Below are 14,573 nucleotides of genomic sequence, written 5' to 3'. Positions count from 1 at the left end.
TGAGAAATGCCTTTCTTTTGGTAGTGGTACATCCATATACCTGATGGACAGATGTTATACACTCTTTGATCTTGTACCTTATGGACGCTTCAATGTGTGGAATCAAGACAATAGAAATCAAGTCAACATTCAAGTTAAAATGATTCCCACTGAATGTGTCCATTTCACAATTATGGGTGCCAATGCATTTTCCCACAATCCACATATATGTTTTCAACTTTCTCGCACGCAGTATCCAATTACAACCTTGAAACCATCTACAACAAATAACCTTGTATACTTTCGGAGATGACTCATGAACCACGATCTCACGATAGTCTTTTATGCTGTACATTCGCACCGCCCTACTTAGGCGCACTTTCAGCAAAAAAAACATGCCCTTTGACAGCACCGTTGCTCTAGATTCATCCCACATTGCTATCCGAATTTCGTCAAGATCCCTTGTGAGGGAATCGACATTCGACATACTTGGTAATTGATCAAGGTAGGGAATCTCCCTTGAATGAAACGGCACATGTGACTCGTACACTCTTGGTCTAACGGGAGGTGGAGCATTCTCCCTCATCAAATCATGTTCATCATTCTCGTCCTCATCATCGTCACCCTCATTAGGAAAGAGTGTGTCATCTCTAGACTCGTCAGCATTGTTATCATAATTACTATCATCTTCCTGACTCTGTGCATCTGCCAGATCCCGATTAAATATGTCATCTTCGGGCAATTAAGTAAGGACAGGACCTTCAAGTAGCTTGTTTTCACTGCAAAACCAATAAAATAATGAGTTTCTCAAATTCATCCACACATTACATATAAACTTTATCACTTCACTTACAAATCATAATGTGTTGATATCCCATGATGCACATTATCCTGTTGGTGATGACTCCCGGATGGACCACCATGATCCAACACACCAAAACTAGGCATATTCCAACTGTCCGTTGGGTCATAACTTGTAAAATTCATATCTGGCCGGTACCCCCTATGGAAAATTAACATCGTAACACAAAGAAAAATTAAAGTTTATCACTCGGCTTGTGGATTATGTAAACTTGGGGAGAAATTATATCCTCGCTCCGCATTCGCCCGTGGAGATAAGTTTAGATCTGGCCAAACTCTTTCACCCGGAACCTGTTCGGATAAAACTGCTCCAAAAAAATTACCCGATAATTGAGGGATATCCCTATTTTGCGGAACCTCATTATTGCGAACGCCTTCAGCCTTGACGTACATTTCCAACATTTTTATCACAAGAAGTTTCCGGTGTTCATGCGGAGTCCTCAAAAAATCTGTCGGAGTTTCATCGTCTTCGATGTTAAACTCAGCATAACAAGCAACCCCTTGCGGAGTAACAAAATACGGATATCTTCCGATTACTATAATATTCACCGAACGTTTGCTCGTACTCATTTTTTTTACATAACAACGATACCAATCTATCGTACTCCATTGTAAGTGGCAACTTAACATAACACTGTGGAGAACAACTATAGCGTACTGAGTTATTCTCCACCACAACCTCCCCCTCCCCCCCCCCCAATATAATGAAATCATAATTTTTCGTTCTTCGGACATTATGACAAAATGCAAAATAACTTAACGAGGAAATATTTTGGAAGACCCGAAGGATCCAGAATGAATTTTTACCTAATTCTGGGACTCCTTAAATAAGAAAAAAACCAGTCCGGTGGTACAATAATTGAAGTATAACGCATGCATAGTAGGCGCTATATATTTAGCGTATACATGATAGGCGCTATACCCATATGAATTATTGGTGGTCAGTTAAGTGCAGAAGAATTATTGGTGGGGCAGGACATTTTATATATAGTGTGGTTATTCACCGCACTATACCTTAACGAACGTTTGTCCGTTAAGGTATAGTGCGGTGAATAACCGCGCTATATATAAAATGGTACATAGTTTTTTTTTATTACTATTTGTCTTTTGAGTCCAAAAGAGCCCCACTTTGGTTCCGGACTCAGGAAATTTCTTGTCGTATATACTCACTAATTTTATTCTCAAAATTGAAAATCAATAATGTTATAGTATTCAGTTATTTTTTTTTAATTCCAACTAAATCATGTTCAAACGGCTCCTTAGAAGCCTAAACCTCACTATAATTAACCCAAAATAATCATGCTCTAAACTTTTTTAATGAAGTCCAAGTTCCTTTTGATTTCATTTTTTGTTTCTTCGGATATCAAGCGAAATAAGATGATATTTACAGAAAGTTACCATCTCAACGTCGTACTTTTTTTCAGCTAAAAAAGCTAAAAGATTGTCTCTTAATTTCATATGCTACTATATTAACTAACAATTGCAAAATATGACAGACGTTCTTAAACACAAGAATTGAGTAGATGGTTGACGTCCAACATTAAAACTGCAGATTAACCTGAAAGTGATTTAGGTTGTAATCATTGGCAGTGAAACTTCCTTCTTTTGTTGCACTATTAGTTCGTAAGCTTTACTTGCTGTGACAACCTAACAAGTCGCTTATCATGTTTTTGAGGTCACGGATCCATACTCACTGTAGAAAGTAGGGATTTTTACATGGTGGGTAACTTATTTAAGATTATTTACCAAAATAATATTATTTTTAGATTGACTATTAAATGATCTGACAGTGTACTAGTAACAAAGAAATTTTTTACACTATCAAAGAAATGAATAAACTCATCTCAGATTATCTTCACCTAGACACCTATAAAGAAATAATAATTGAATGTTAAAGTCTTTCGTTGACTTGTTAAGAATCTATTAAAGTCATTATGCAAGTTTCTTTCCACTTACGAATTAAGCTGGCGATTGTCAATTTGAAGGGAATCTTACCAAGCGTCATGTGAATTCGATTTAACATGAACGAACCAAGCCAGCTATGTTCTTGAATCTTTGTTTCTCATAAATTGTGGCTTAGATAGAGTTATGTGGCGGAGAAGCTGCTGGTACTGGGGATTTCCAATCCATCATAAAATATAGGTCCAAAAAATAATATAACATCATTATATAGTTGGAAGGGAACATTGGCAATTCTTTTGCTCTATCAATGGAAAAGTTGAAAGACTTTTATTTGGTTACATCAACTCGTAATGATGTATGTTTAGTTTAATTAACAAAGTCGATGTGTTTAACAATTCTATTCAATTGGTACCAAAATTCATTTGCTGTATCAAGGGAAAAGTCACTTGCTTCTATGTGACAAATAGTTCCTAGTATTCAAATGTTTACTGCTCCATTTCCACTTCGAAGAGTTCGCTAATCCTTCCTATTTCACTCTCAGGATTATAATGTTCTTCCATTACTGTTCCTGGGTTTATCATCCTTCAATAAAAGGATTTGGGTCCGTTTATGACAGAATGGGGATAAAAGCAAGGTGATGCGAACATAAAATAAAACATAATGCTTCATCCTTGATGGATAACCTTCGCTTACACATATCAGGTCCGATAGTGAAATCATTTCGCTTTCAGCAATAATACTCTCAAAGCATCTGTACAGTATTTGCGTACTTGCCTAAAAGAGACTTCAATAACCATAGCTTATTATAATCTGGGTGTGGTGTGGTTAGATATATACCCGAAGTGCTCCTAGCAGGAGTCTATATAGCAGGTGTAAGAAAGATTCAAGTAACACAGACGGCCTCTGCTTGCCTTTTTCTTTCAAAAGAAAGAATCCCGGGGGGGGGGGGGAGGGGAGGGGAATAATAAGACCAAAGCTATTAAAATCACCGATTTGACTGGTAAAAATTAGCTATTCATAAAAGAGTTGTTACCGTGATAAGGAAATGAACAGGTATACCGAGAACTGGGAGATACAGAGGTTGGTAGTGACCTTTTTCACTTTGGACGCATTCCTCAGTAACATTAATAAGTAATGGCTAACAGGGATTGTCATACCGACCTAAAGCAAGGACTTTAAATCTTTGTCCAACTTCTCCATCTAAATCCAGTATACGCAAATCTTCATGATTGCTCGACCTACACCTGCATATTCCCTTAAAACAATATCAGTTCTGACGTTTCTCTCTCACCCCTTCGAAATCGACAAGAGAAAGCAGAAAAACAGTGCCTCCTGCCTTTATGATTCAACATATTAAACCCCAGCCAAACCCGATCTAATAAAATTGTCTTCCTCCACAAGATTTTTATAAGGCCCAGCATGCAACCCGAATTTTGCCAACGGAAACATAATTCCACGAACTATGCTACATGTTCGGAAATGGAAGAAAAATGAAGGAGAATGGAAAAATTAGTCATTTTTGAGAAATTGTAGAAGGTCAGACAACTGCAGAAAATTGAAGTTCATACACTTTATCTTTTTGACAAGTGAAAATTGGAGATCATAGTACACACTCTTCTCACCTTTTCTTTCACTTCAGCCAACTAGTATCTTAAAGCTTAGGCCTTACAGAGTTGAACATCCATTTATCTTCTTCACTCGTCTTCTTATCTTTCCTTTCATCTCACACAATTGGTTCTTCAAGCTTACAGAGCTGTACTTTTTATTTATATTCTGCACTGTTCCTGTATTGTCTTTTCCACTCATTTCAATCCTCTAATCCATTTTCCAATTCCTTCAACCTAGCTCACTCTTGTACCTCCCAAATTTTTGTCTTTTTATGTTGTTATCTGATTTTTCTTCTAGACATGTTAATATCATTGACAACTAATGAACTAATCCCATCAATGGATAGAAACTAAGCATACAACAACAATAAACCCAGTGTAATCCCACAAGTGGGATCTAAGGAGGATAGTGTGTGCGCAGACCTTACCCCTACCTTGTATAGATAGAGAGGTTGTTTCTGATAATTTATCGGCTCAAGACAGGCATAATCACAGGAGTAATGAGGATAGAAACTAAGCATAATAGTAACAAATTCAATACCTCATCATTCTGCATACAGCATTTTGCCATTCTCAACATTAGCCTCCAAATTCCAGTCCCTGCCATAAAAGAGGTTAACATCTTATAAACTAGCATATCAAAACCAGAAAAGTCATAGAAGGTATGCAATACAAAACAGACCTCTCTTGAGCCTCCTTCTTCAGTTGTTCTATGTGGTCTTCCAGTTCCCCACAAGCAGATTGGATTTCCATATTTTTCAGACAGAGTTCTTTCCATTGCATGGACAACGCACTGAGCTCATATGCAGTAGTTTGCTGATATGCAATGAAGAACACATCAATTAGAACAATGCAAGACACTATAGAAATAGATCAGCAGTAACAGAAGATGATAATACTCATACCTGATGATATTTCCTTTCCCTGTTCACAGTTTCAATCATTTCATTCAGTTCAACAGCTTGTGATTGCATTCTGCAGCAAATTAGTTTGATATTCAGCCCTAGAAGGAATGCAGCAATACCAGAGAAAAAAAATGTCGAGCTAGAATCATGCTCTTTTTACAATAGAGATATAATACTGTATAGAACTGGTTCCAGATGTGTAAATATAGCGATAAATACTCCTCCTAGCTCCTCCTTACTGATATAGAGTATTAAAAGTCCCACAGCTTCTCCCTTTTTGGAGGGCGATTGAGACGAGATAATGCCTCTTTTTACTAATACAGTCCTGAGTTGGTAAATACAGTTAAAAGCCTTACAACTTCTTCCATCATCATCAAAAACTAAAAATGAACATATTAAACAAGTGCAGGATATGCTAGGACCAACACCTCCAATCATAAGGTTGAGTTCAAATCACAATTGGACTAGAAGTGGAGAAGGGCCATTCTTGGACCATATCACATTTTTTAATTAAAAAACGAACATGTCCGTACTTATTACGATGCAAAACTATTTACTCTAGAAACCAAGTTCAAAATAGTTACTATATTCTTCAAGTTTCTTTTCTGATGTTCAGTCTAATATCTATTACTCCTTTTGTTCCATTTTCATATAGCATTCTTTCCTTTTTAGTCTGTTCCAAAACGAATGACATCTATTCATAGTTGAAAATTCTTTAACTTTAAATTTACCATTTTATCTTGAATGACATGTTCTTATAGCCATAGAATGTCATGACATGTTAGATAACAAGTTCTAAGGGCAGTTTTAGTATGTGCCAAAAGTTCTCTTTCTTTCTTTAGCCCCGTGTCCAATCAAACATCGCCATACAAAATGGAATAGAGGGACATGTAAAAATCCATCAAGACAGAAGTTGCAGCGAATTGTTAAGTAAGGACGAGATGGCAGAGAAGAACATAAAATTAGTAAAAGAAAAGGAACCTGGCTAAAAATGCTTCCAGTCGTTGATTGTGCAGCTTCCACACATCAGGACCATGCTTTGACATTAGGTCCAGATTTTCTAGCCTACAGAATACCAAGGTTAACTTTTGATTGCACGAGAACAAGCATTATGTACACAAAAAAAGGGAAAAAATAAACCAAAATAAATGAAAGGTATGATTATTTCAGTATCAAAGTACTTGATGCCTCCACAACAGGTAGGAAATATTGATGTAAAGGGAATTTCCTGATAAATAACAGCAGCAAAAATTAAAAACTTTGGTAATAAAGTGACACAAAAGTCATATTTCTTCTGTTAGGATATGACCTACTGATTGTATACAAACTTTCCAGCATCTTAGTTTGTTGAAAGAGATACAAACACATTCCCTGACACCGGACAAATACAATGTTTCCACACAGTGCACAGACCATCAGAATTGATATAGAAGAAAAAACAAACAGAAATCATTTTATTCAGGAGTTAACTTGGAAAATGCACTATCAACCACAGCATTTTAGCTATTCCTTTGGCAGAAGCACTTTTCTCATTCTTCACTGCAACATCTATTCTACTAAACTTAGTATCTTAAAGACTATTTCTTTTGATGTAAGGATAGATTGATGAAGTGGGTGCTATAAGTGACAAAGAGTGCCCATTGTGTTTAACTCAGAATGAGAGCATAAATCACCCGCTCTTCCAATGTGATATGTCAACTCAAGTGTGGTGTAAACTACTACAATGGCAGGGGATTCACAGAGCAGCTATGCCTTGGTTAGAGGAGCTGAAATGGACAGAAGACTATGCTAGAGGAAGAAGCTCAACTGCAGATATTTATCGAATGACACTGGCAGCATGTGTGTATCACTTGTGGATAGAGAGGAATCAAAGAGTATTTCAGGCTAAGCAAACAGATCCGAAAACTATTGTCAGGAGGATTACCCAGGGGATTCTTTATAGAGAATCCATGAGGAGTAGACTAAAAGTAACACTTACAAAGCTCAATTTTTATCTGGTTAGAAGGAGCTTGGTAGTTTCAGGCAGGGGAGGACCTAGAGCATTGAATACGGGTTCCCGGGAACCCAATAACTCTTGCGTAGACCCTGTATTTATATTAAAAAATTCACTAAATATTGGTAAATATCTAACAGTGAACCCAGTTATTATTGCATATTAATTTGAAATTACGGTAGGAACCCATAAGCCTCAAATTCTGAATCCGCCTCTGGTTTCAGGTGGTTAGTAGAACTTGATGTCATAGTTGGTTAGTTGCTTAGCTGCGGTTTGGAGATGTCAAACTGCAGTAGTTTAGTTCTGCCTGTACAGCTTGCAAATGGAAATAAAAAAATTTATTTACCAAAAAAAAAAATTTCGAGGAACTGAATAGTCGCCCAAGTTGAACTGGACACCAGGGTAACTACATTTTGCAGACATATAAGCTAATAATTGGAAAAACAATTTCTTTTTAAATAATCCATACAATCACTGGTTACAAGTAGGTTACCTGATTACTTGATGCTGCAGTAAACGCTGAGCTTTTTGAAGCGATTGTTTCCATGCAGTTTCATCATTGCGTTTGTTCAGAGGCGGCACTTCAAGCCCATATCGTGAAGTATCTATCTGTACTGGCGGCTTTCCAGCTCTAACCCTCTCATATTCCCTCGCAAGCATCGGGTGATTCTGAACACCAATTCATTCATTAGACATGAAAAAAACCACAGGCTCAAGGAATCATATCAATTAACAATTGTTTTAAATGGAACCCTAGAAATTCACATGAATAAGAGTTGAAGAGCAGAAGAAATTGGCGAAGTATATAGCGAACCTCAAAGTTGAATTTAGGAAGAGGAGGGAGGTCCTTGAGGAAATCGGAAGGTTTTTTGGAGCTGCGGCGCATCTCCTCTTCGACCAAACGGTCCACCTCTTCTTTCACTTTGGGGTCACCGTAGTCGTCATCAATGTACGGCAAAGCATCGATCACTTCAGCACTACTACACACCGCCGGCCGGGACTCCGGCGGTCCCTCTAGCATTAAAACGTCGCCGTTCGTTGTCGCCATTATTTGCTCGGACCTTCAATCGGAGTGTAATAAACCAGCAGTGGTTACGAGCCCCGACGGAGGACTGAGGTGATGTTCATTGCTTTTTCACTTTAAAGGTCTTTATTCTTTTCCCATTTTACCCTCGTAAATATCCTCACTAAGTGGATGGACTATATTATTTTGTACAAATGATTTAATTGTTATTAAATAAAAACATTAAAGTAAATACAAGTATTGATAGAAAGTGATATATTATTCAAACTTCAAACTCTTGAACTGAATTCTCCTCTATTTATAGAAGAAAGGAAGTTATTATGTAAGTTGCTACTGCAAGCTGCTGTGTAAGCTGCTACTCTAAGTTGTTGTGCCAGATATAAATAATCTTCTACCATGGGTAATATTTATCTATAACGGAGTACCGAAAGGATAAGCTTCTTCATGAGGTTTATTTCCAATAGAGTACTAAATAGATAAACATATTTACGGCGGAGTCTCATATGGATAAGCTTCTTCGGAAAGCTTATTTACAATGGGGTGTGAGCACGTGATTTTTGTCTCACATGAATTACTCCAAAAGAATTTTCAAAATTAGGTCATTTTCTTTAATTATGTGTTATTCTAGGAATTACTGTGCAATTTTTCCTAGTGAAGGAAAAAGAGTACACATATTTAGTAATACGCATTGCTAGCTGCCTCATTAAAAACCTTATAAGGAAAACCCTGTGGTAAAAAATCTTAGTAAGGTAAAAAGAGTACATCGCGTATTTTACTCCCCCTGATGAAAATCTTGTTTCAAATATTTAAGTCTCCGCATTCCAATCTTGTATACCATCTTCTCAAAAGTTGAAGTTGGTAAAGATTTAGTGAATAAATCTGTCGGATTGTCACTTGAACGGATTTCTTGCACATCAATGTCACCATTTTTCTGAAGATCGTGTGTGTAGAATAATTTTGGTGAAATGTGTTTCGTTCTATCTCCTTTTATAAATCCTCCCTTCATTTGGGCTATGCATGTAGCATTTTCTTCGTATAAAATTGTGGGTCTTTTCTCACATTCCAAACCACATTTTTCTCGAATAAAATAAATTATTGATCTCAACTATACGCATTCCCTACTTGCTTCATGAATAGCTATTATTTCAGCATGATTTGAAGAAGTAGCAATAATAGATTGCTTTGCGGAGCGCCATGACATGATAGTACCTCCACATGTAAAAACGTACCTGGTTTGAGATCTAGCTTTATGGGGATCAGATAAATAACATGCATCTACATAACCAACAAGACTTGTACTATCTTTGTTAGCATAAAACAAACCCATATCAAGAGTTTCCTTTAAATATCACAATATATGCTTAATCCCGTTCCAATGTCTCCGTGTAGGAGAAGAACTATATCTTGCTAGTAAATTAACAGAAAATGCTATGTCAGGTCTTGTAGCATTAACAAGATACATAAGTGCACCAATTACACTGAGATATGGTGTTTCAGGACCAAGGAGTTCCTCTTCCTCTTCTGGAGGTCGGAACGGGTCCTTATTTACTTCAAGTGATCGAACAACCATTGGTGTACTCAATGGGTGCGCTTCGTCCATGTAAAAGCATTTTAAAACCCTTTCTGTATAGGCAGATTGATGGATAAAGATCCCGTCTACTAAATGTTCAATTTGCAGACCAAGACAAAATTTTATCTTTCCAAGATCTTTCATCTCAAATTATTTCTTAAGATATTCAATTGCCTTTTGGAGCTCTTCTGGAGTTCCAACAAAATTTATGCCATCAATATAAACAGCAAGTATAACAAATTCGGATGTCATTTTCTTTATAAAAATACATGGACAAATAATATCATTTATGTAACCTTCTTTCAGCAAATATTCACTAAAGCGATTATACTACATGCGCCCAGATTGCTTTAAACCGTATAAAGATCTTTGTAATCTGATTGAGTACATTTCCCGAGATTTTGAATATGCTTCAGGTATTTTAAATCCTTCAGGGATTTTCATATAAATCTCATTATCAAGTGACCCGTACAGATAAGCTGTAACCACATCCATTAGATGTATTTCAAGCCTTTCACGTAAGGCTAAATTGATGAGATATCGAAATGTTATGGCATCCATAACTGGTGAATATGTTTCTTCATAATCGACTCCAGGTCATTGTGAGAATCCTTGTGTGACAAGGCGAGCCTTGTACCTTTCAACTTCATTTTTGTCATTCCTTTTTCGCACAAAAACCCATTTATGACCAACTAGTTTTATACCAGCAGGTGTTTGGACTATTGGTCCAAAGACCTCTCTTTTAGCAAGTGCGTTCAATTCTGATTGAATTGCCCATTGCCATTTTGATCAATCAGATCTTTGTCGACATTCTTCGATAGATCGGGGTTCAAAATCCTCACTATCTTGCATAATGTTAAGTGCAACATTATAAGCAAAAATATTATCCACCGCTATTTCAGATCAATTTAAATTAATCCCATCACCGTAGAACTTATTAAAATTTCCTTGCTCACTTGAGTCTCGGGTTCAGTGATTTCTTCAGGAATCTCAAAACTAATCAGATCTTGGGTCTCTTCAGGAGATCCCTTCATAATATCATTTTGATCATTTGTCGATTTTCTTTTTCTAGGATTTCGATCCTTAGAACCCAAAGGTCTACCATGCTTCAGGTGTGCTTTAGGTTCACTAGCTCTCATGCTAGTAGATGGTCCTGCTGGGACATCAATTCGGATAGGCACATTCTCTGCAGGATATGCGACTTAGTTATCCTTTTCAAATTAGTAAATGTGTCTGGCATTTGATTTGCTATATTCTGTAAATGGATGATCTTCTGGACCTCCTGATTACATATAGGGGAACGTGGATCAAAGTGAGATAATGATGAAACTTTTCACACAATTTCTCTTTTGATTTCCTTTTTCTCTCCCCTTAATTGTGGAAAATTTATTTCATCAAATCGACAATCTGCAAATCGAGTAGTAAATAAATCTCCCGTCAATGGTTCAAGATAGCGAATAATAGAGGGTGATTCAAACCCAATATATATTCCTAACCTTCTCTGGGGGCCCATCTTACTGCGTTGTGGTGGTGCTACTGGCACATATATAGCACATCCAAAAATTCGTAGATGGGCAATATTTGGTTCATGACCAAAAACTAATTGTGACGGAGAATATTTATTATAATGTGTCGGTCTGAAACAAATAAGTGATGCTGCATGCAAGATAGCATGGCCCCAAACAGTAGTGGGCAATTGTATTTTCATAAGTAGTGGTCTTGCTATCAATTGCAGGCGTTTAATAAATGACTCTGCAAGGCCATTTTGAGTATGAACATGCGCTACAGGATGTTCAACTTATCCCAACTGATAGACATTAATCATCAAAAGCTTGAGATGAGAATTCTCCGGCATTATCAAGGCGAATAGCCTTTATAGGATAATCTGGAAATTGTGCTCTTAATCGAATTATTTGGGCTAATAGCTTTGCAAACGCCAGGTTGCGAGATGATAGTAGGCACACATGAGACCATCTTGAAGATTCATCTATTAGAACCATAAAATATCTAAATAACCCACTTGGTGGGTGAATAGGTCCATATATATCCACATGTATACGTTCTAAAAAGGTAGGGGACTCAATGCCAACCTTCATTGGTGATGGTCTAGTGATCATTTTGCCTTGATAGCAAGCATCACAAGATAATTCATCATTTGTAAGAATCTTCAGGTTCTTTAATGGATGCCCACTCGAATTTTCAGTAATTCGTCTCATCATTATTGATCCAGAATGGCCCAAATGGCCATGCCAAAGCACAAAAGTATTTGAATCAGTATACTTCTGATTTACGATAGAGTGTGCTTCAACTGTACTAATCTTTGAATAGTATAAGCCAGAAGATAAAGTTGGTAACTTTTCTACAATATATTTCTAGCCAGAAATATTCTTTGTAATACAAAGATATTCCACGTTCATTTCATCTATCGTTTCAACATGATACCTATTTCGGCAGATATCCATAAAACTCAACAAGTTTCTTCGGGACTTAGAGGAGAACAATGCATTGTCGATAATAAGTTTCATTCCCTTAGACAGAAATACAGCAGCTCTTCCAGAGCCTTCAATCAAACTTATATTACCAGAAATTGTTGAAACATTTGCTTTTTCCTTATGCAAATAAGAAAAGCATTTCTGATCTTTGAATATGGCATGAGTTGTTCCACTATCAATTACACAAATATCTTCATGATTGGTCTTTGATCCAAACATAATTTGAAGATTATCCATATTCTTTAAAATGACATAAACAAAATAAATATGATAGTAAACATCATTTTCAAAGAATAACTTTTATTTATGTACAACAATTGCATAACCATACTATCTACTATAAACAACAAAAATTAAAATATTTATATTTCTACAGATTCACTACCGATCACATGACTTGTTTCTCCTTCTGAGAGTGCAAAATAATCAGCTACATCCAAATGCATGAAGTCTAAATTATCTTCAGAAATAAAATTTGCTTCAGCATTTTTCTCTGTCTTCTTCAGGGAGGCTTGATACAGCTCAACCAGGTGCTTTGGTGTATGACATGTACGTGACCAGTGTTCTTTTCCTCCACATCTATAGCATGTATTTTCTGGCTTTGTTGTTTGCACCACTTCATGCTTTTGTTCCTTCCTTTTCCACTGCTAGTGGTGAGGAGGGTTCTTTGGTGTATTGTTATTACCACGATTAGAGTTTCCTCCCCGACCACGTCCATGACCACGACTGGGGCCACGTCCTCTTCCACGCTTAGCTTGGTGGAAGTTCGTCTCATTCACTTTAGGGAATGGACAAGAACCAGTAGGTCGGCTTTGGTTTTCATTAATAGCACATTATGTTGCTCGGCTACAAGAAGATGTGAGATAAGTTCAGAATACTTTTTGAATCCCATCTCTCGATATTGCTACTGCAGGAGCATATTCGAGGCATGAAAAGTGGTGAAAGTTTTCTCCAACATATCATGATCAGTAATATTGTCACCACATAGTTTCAATTGGGAAATAATTCTGAACATAGCAGAATTATACTCACTGATAGATTTAAAATCTTGTAGCTTTAGATGAGTCCAATCATAACGTGCCTATGTAAGAATGACCATCTTCAGGTGGTCATATCTATCTTTCAAATTATTTCACAGTATGACTGGATCTTTAACAGTAAGATATTCCATTTTCAGGCCCTCATCAAGGTGATGACGTAGGAATATCATTGCTTTGGCACAGTCTTGGTTTGATGCCTAATTTTTATCTTTGATTGTATCTGCCAGACCCATCGCATCAAGATGAATTTCGGCATCAAGCACCCAAGACATGTAGCTTTTGCCCGATATATCCAGGGCTACAAACTCAAGTTTAGAAAGATTTGACATTATTTATAAAAAGAAAGTTCGTACCTCTGATACTTTCAAAGTATTTTCTCGAGATGGCAGAGTCTCGTGCTGATAACGTATTATAAAATAAAGACAGTAAAGTAAAGATAAGTAGAGAGAGAAACTGATATATTATTCAAACTTCAAACTTATGTACATAATGAACTGAATTCTCCTCTATTTATAGAAGAAAGGAAGCTGATGTGTAAGCTGCTACTGCAAGCTGCTGTGTAAGCTGCTACTGCAAGCTGCTGTGTAAGCTGCTACTGCAAGCTGCTGTGTAAGCTGCTACTCTAAGCTGTTGTGCCAGATATAGATAATCTTCTATCATGGGTAATATTTATCCATAACGGAGTACCGAAAGGATAAGCTTCTTCGGGAGGCTTATTTTCAATAGAGTACTAAATAGATAAACATATTTACGGCGGAGTCTCATATAGATAAGCTTCTTCAGGAAGCTTATTTACAACGGAGTACTAAATGAACATCCATAATATAATATATTTATAACATTAATTTCTTTATAGTTTTCTACTACTAGTATAATTTGTTTGTAGTTTTGTAGCAATGTAAGAAATTTAAAATGGTGTGTCGTTATCCTTAAAAAGTAAAATAAATCGTGCATTGACAATTTAATATCATAGATTTTGTTGATGGAAAAGTTACTTATAAAGAAAATGAAAAAATGACATTGTATAGATACTCTCAAAATAATAGCAGAAAATATATATATTTAGTGTATATATACATTCTGTATATTATATATAAAAATTATACAAATTTAATATACTTTTTTAACTATCAAATGTAAATAGTTTGTGGCACGGGTTAAAAGCGATAATACCTCAAAAATTAATGGCGTATATGTAAG

At 36.4% G+C, this 14,573-nt stretch overlaps 1 protein-coding gene across 3 annotated transcripts; it reads right to left on the bottom strand.

Moving 5' to 3' along the window:
- Positions 1-3,719: 3,719 nt before the first annotated feature.
- Positions 3,720-8,375, bottom strand: LOC107784675 (pre-mRNA-splicing factor SPF27 homolog). 3 transcript variants are annotated; one of them, XM_016605833.2, is made up of 7 exons: positions 8,062-8,375; positions 7,741-7,916; positions 6,236-6,319; positions 5,255-5,324; positions 5,032-5,165; positions 4,891-4,949; positions 3,720-3,997 (listed from the first exon to the last, which is right to left on the bottom strand). In XM_016605833.2, the coding sequence occupies exons 1-6, from the start codon at positions 8,293-8,295 to the stop codon at positions 4,895-4,897; spliced, it is 753 nt and encodes a 250-aa protein (XP_016461319.1). In that variant the 5' UTR covers positions 8,296-8,375; the 3' UTR covers positions 3,720-3,997; positions 4,891-4,894. The 3 variants fall into 3 exon arrangements, with proteins under 3 accessions (XP_016461319.1, XP_016461318.1, XP_016461320.1); XM_016605832.2 differs by having other exon boundaries at positions 3,720-3,986; XM_016605834.2 differs by lacking the exon at positions 3,720-3,997 and adding an exon at positions 4,024-4,207.
- Between the last annotated feature and the right edge of the window lie 6,198 nt (positions 8,376-14,573).

Source organism: Nicotiana tabacum, chromosome 4, assembly GCF_000715075.1.
Source record: "Nicotiana tabacum cultivar K326 chromosome 4, ASM71507v2, whole genome shotgun sequence".
In the NCBI taxonomy this organism is placed as follows: domain Eukaryota; kingdom Viridiplantae; phylum Streptophyta; class Magnoliopsida; order Solanales; family Solanaceae; genus Nicotiana; species Nicotiana tabacum.
The sequence above is the reverse complement of the archived record's forward strand: the minus strand, read 5'-3'. Positions and strand labels throughout refer to the sequence as shown.

What these genes read in the sequence shown, in the direction of transcription:
- LOC107784675 (XM_016605833.2), bottom strand. Translation starts at nt 8,295, where the DNA reads ATGGCGACAACGAACGGCGACGTTTTAATGCTAGAGGGACCGCCGGAG. An exon ending in CTGCAGCATCAAGTAATCAG is followed by an intron (nt 6,320 to 7,740) that starts GTAACCTACTTG and finishes GGTATTCTGTAG; the next exon opens with GCTAGAAAATCTGGACCTAA. An exon ending in CTGGAAGCATTTTTAGCCAG is followed by an intron (nt 5,325 to 6,235) that starts GTTCCTTTTCTT and finishes AATTTGCTGCAG; the next exon opens with AATGCAATCACAAGCTGTTG.